The following is a 3,747-nucleotide window of genomic DNA, read 5'->3' on the forward strand; positions in this document are numbered from 1 at the left end:
CCTTTTGCATTTCAGGTGACGATATCGATGGCTGAGTGGAAGATCGAAATATCTCGGCAGCCAGTTCAAAAGCGCCCTATCCCAAAACTTTTCAGGAAAGCCCTACTTCAGAATTTGATTGAAAAACGCCCTATTTCAGATTTTTATTGAAAAACACCTATCAGAATTTGGTTGAATAATAAACCTATCTCAGAATTCGGTTCAGAGGTGCCCTATCTCAAACGAAAATAGGACGTTCTTTCAAAATTTCTGAGATGGAGCGTTGTTGAAAATTTTTCTGATAGGGCGTTTTCGAGCTGGCTTCCGAGATATGTAGGTCGATCCACGATCATGAATCGATCTACCCCTCCCTCAGTCATCGATATTCACTATAGAAATCCTTGCTCATAAAGTAGTATTGCATCATGGGCCTTGCTGGTAGAAAGAAAAAAATTTACGAATAAAAAACATTTTTTTTTTTGTTTAAAACATTTTGAAAGCAGCCGGCTTTATTATAGGTATAAATAGTTAAATTAAATGCATTAGAATTCATATTACTCATGGATAAAGCTCAGTCTTTAACAAAACTATTCAATACTTCCATGAAACTAATTTAATATCTAAAGTTTTAAAAACATAAGCAACTTATTCTAAAAAGTATGAGTATCAATTCTTTGACGAAGTTGAACAATTAATACTGTTAACACAAATATTTCATATTTAGTCTACTTCCTCCACAGTTGGTCCACCATATTGGCCTCCAGCAAAATTACCAGATTGCTGGCCGCAATTACTAGGCTGTGGGCCAGCGCCTGCCTGCTGGTGCATTTTTGCCATGATAGGACTACAGATCTTCGTCAACTCTTCCAATTTGTACTCGAACTCCTCCTTTTCGGCAGTGGTATTGGCATCCAGCCATTTAATTGTCTCGCTACACTTTTCGAGGACACGATCTTTATCCGATTGACTTATTTTACTACCGGCTTCATCTGCTGCTTGCTTGACATTAAACACATAACTCTCAAGTTGATTGCGAGCAGCAACACGTTGGCGCTGCTTCTCGTCTTCCTCCGCATATTTTTCAGCTTCATTAACCATACGATCGATGTCTGCTTGAGATAGACGGCCTTTGTCGTTCTTTATGACTATATTCTTCGCATTTCCAGTGCTCATCTCCTTTGCAGTCACATTTAAAATGCCATTGGCGTCCAAATCAAATGTAACATCTACCTTGGGAACACCACGCGGCGCTGGTGGAATTCCAGTTAAGTTGAAAGTGCCCAACAAATTATTATCTTTGGTCATGGCACGTTCGCCCTCAAACACTTGGATGGTGACTGCGGGTTGGTTATCTGCATAAGTTGTAAAGGTTTTTGACTGTTTGCATGGAATGCGACTGTTTCGTTCTATAAGTTTTGTCATCACTCCGCCAGCAGTTTCAATTCCAAGTGACAATGGTGCCACGTCCACCAAAAGCACATCTTGAATTTGGCTGCTCTTATCACCACTCAAAATGGCTGCCTGTATCGCTGCACCATAAGCCACAGCCTCGTCTGGGTTGATAGAGAGGTTCAAACTCTTACCTCCAAAGAATGATTGAAGTAAACTTTGGACCTTTGGTATGCGTGTTGAACCACCAACGAGTACAATGTCGTGAATCTGACTCTTATCCATTTTCGCATCATTAAGAGCCTTCTCTACGGGATCTAATGTACTGCGGAACAAATCACCACACATTTCTTCGAAGCGAGCTCGACTAATTTTTGTATAGAAATCTACACCTTCATACAAAGCGTCAATCTCAATAGTCGCCTCCGTGCTGGATGACAGTGTTCGTTTCGCCCGCTCTGCCGCTGTTCTTAGACGACGCAACGCTCTGGGATTCGTCCGCAAATCCTTTTTATATTTGCGTTTGAATTCTTCCGCAAAGTGGTTAACGAGACGGTTGTCAAAGTCCTCTCCACCTAAATGAGTATCGCCGGCAGTTGCACGAACTTCAAACAATGAACCTTCATCAATTGTCAAGATGGAAACATCAAAGGTACCACCGCCCAAATCGAAGATTAGCACGTTCCGTTCACCTTTGAGATTCTTGTCCAAACCATAGGCTAAAGCTGCTGCAGTTGGTTCGTTTATAATACGTAGAACATTAAGTCCTGCTATGGCTCCTGCATCTTTTGTGGCCTGACGTTGTGAATCATTGAAGTACGCTGGTACCGTAATAACTGCATCTCGCACCGACGTACCCAAATATGCCTCAGCTGTCTCTTTCATTTTAGTCAGCACCATCGAACTAATTTCTTCGGGAGCAAAGCGTTTCTGTTCACCTTTGAATTCCACGCTGATCTTTGGCTTTCCGCAGTCGTTGACCACTGTAAAAGGCCAATGCTTCATGTCCGCTTGAATTTTTTCGTCGTCATACTTCCGTCCAATCAATCGCTTTGCGTCGAAGACCGTGTTCTTTGGATTCATGGCAACTTGATTTTTTGCGGCATCACCAATGAGCCGCTCTGAATCTGTGAACGCCACATAACTTGGTGTTGTGCGATTGCCTTGGTCGTTCGCAATTATTTCCACTTTACCGTGTTGAAAAACTCCAACGCAGGAATAAGTAGTTCCCAAATCAATTCCAATCGCTACCATTTTTACTGCTGTGTTGTTAACCTTTTTATTCACAAATTACAATAATATCTCCTTGATGTAATTTAACTTGAAAAATTAAACTTGTTTTTATTTCTTGGTTTGTTTTGCTAAATAGCTTCTCACTTGTTCGCTTTGACTTTTCAATTTGAACTATGCGGAGGAGAAATTTGCGGCCGCTATTTATATAAAATCAGCCAAAGAGAGAATGGTCGAGAACAGTTTTCTTGATATTTCTCGAAATTGCTATTTACGTATAGAAATATATGCAGCAATGAATTCGCCTTGCACTGCTCGCTCTCAAAACAGAGAGCGGGAGAACAGGGAAAAATGGTTTGCAGGAGAAATGCAAGAAAGATAGAATAGAATAGAATGTATTCTCTCCACCGTGGGAGAAATGAAATTCCTCAGCGAAACCGTGTTGCCGCTCATTTTCAACTATCGCTAAATAGTTTTAAGGGCTTAAATGAGTGTTCTTATAGAAATAGAATAGTTTGACTTTTAACAAAACTTAGTACACTTGTTTAGATAATAAAAAGTTTATTTTTTACAAAATGCTCTCACAAAAGTGAAGTAACTCCCGAAAAACACAGGAAAGCAAAACCCCAATTCGTAACCGAAACTAGACCTCAAATCACGCAATATTATAAATTGAAGATTTGAGCTGCAGCGAACACAATAACTTTAAATTAATAGTTCACTTGATGTTTCCTCACGTATCAATCAAATAAATACAACTAAATATTCAGACAATTACTAGCTAAAATTAGGAATTTTAAATTTCTTTTGGAATTTTCCAAGTTCTCACAAATTCGATCGGGCTAGTGAGAAACTAAAATTACTCTCTCAAAGTCAGAAGCAATAAACGAAACTCAAAATGCACATTTTCGGGCGCCCACGGGCGAACAATAAAAAAAACAACCTAAATGTATGCATACACATACTTACGTATGGATGAGTGCTTTGTGAGGTAAAACTCAATTTCAAATTTTTCATCGGTTCATGAATTAATTTAAACAAAATAATAAAAACGGCAAAACGTTCACTAGCAAAACAAAATATATTTACACATTCATTCCTATATTATTTAAAATAAGGGTACTCATTTAAAAGCGCAAAACTCTCGCA

General features: G+C 39.2%; 1 protein-coding gene across 1 annotated transcript; it reads right to left on the reverse strand.

Annotated features, from left to right (window-relative positions):
• Positions 1 to 527: 527 nt before the first annotated feature.
• LOC118737214 (heat shock protein 68) lies at positions 528 to 2,780 on the reverse strand. Its single transcript, XM_036467582.1, has one exon. It carries the CDS (start codon positions 2,620 to 2,622, stop codon positions 700 to 702), a length of 1,923 nt encoding a protein of 640 aa, XP_036323475.1. The 5' UTR covers positions 2,623 to 2,780; the 3' UTR covers positions 528 to 699.
• Positions 2,781 to 3,747: the final 967 nt, after the last annotated feature.

The sequence above is a fragment of the Rhagoletis pomonella genome, unplaced genomic scaffold (assembly GCF_013731165.1).
Source record: "Rhagoletis pomonella isolate Grant_MI unplaced genomic scaffold, Rhpom_1.0 Rhpom_scaffold_00004, whole genome shotgun sequence".
NCBI lineage: Eukaryota > Metazoa > Arthropoda > Insecta > Diptera > Tephritidae > Rhagoletis > Rhagoletis pomonella.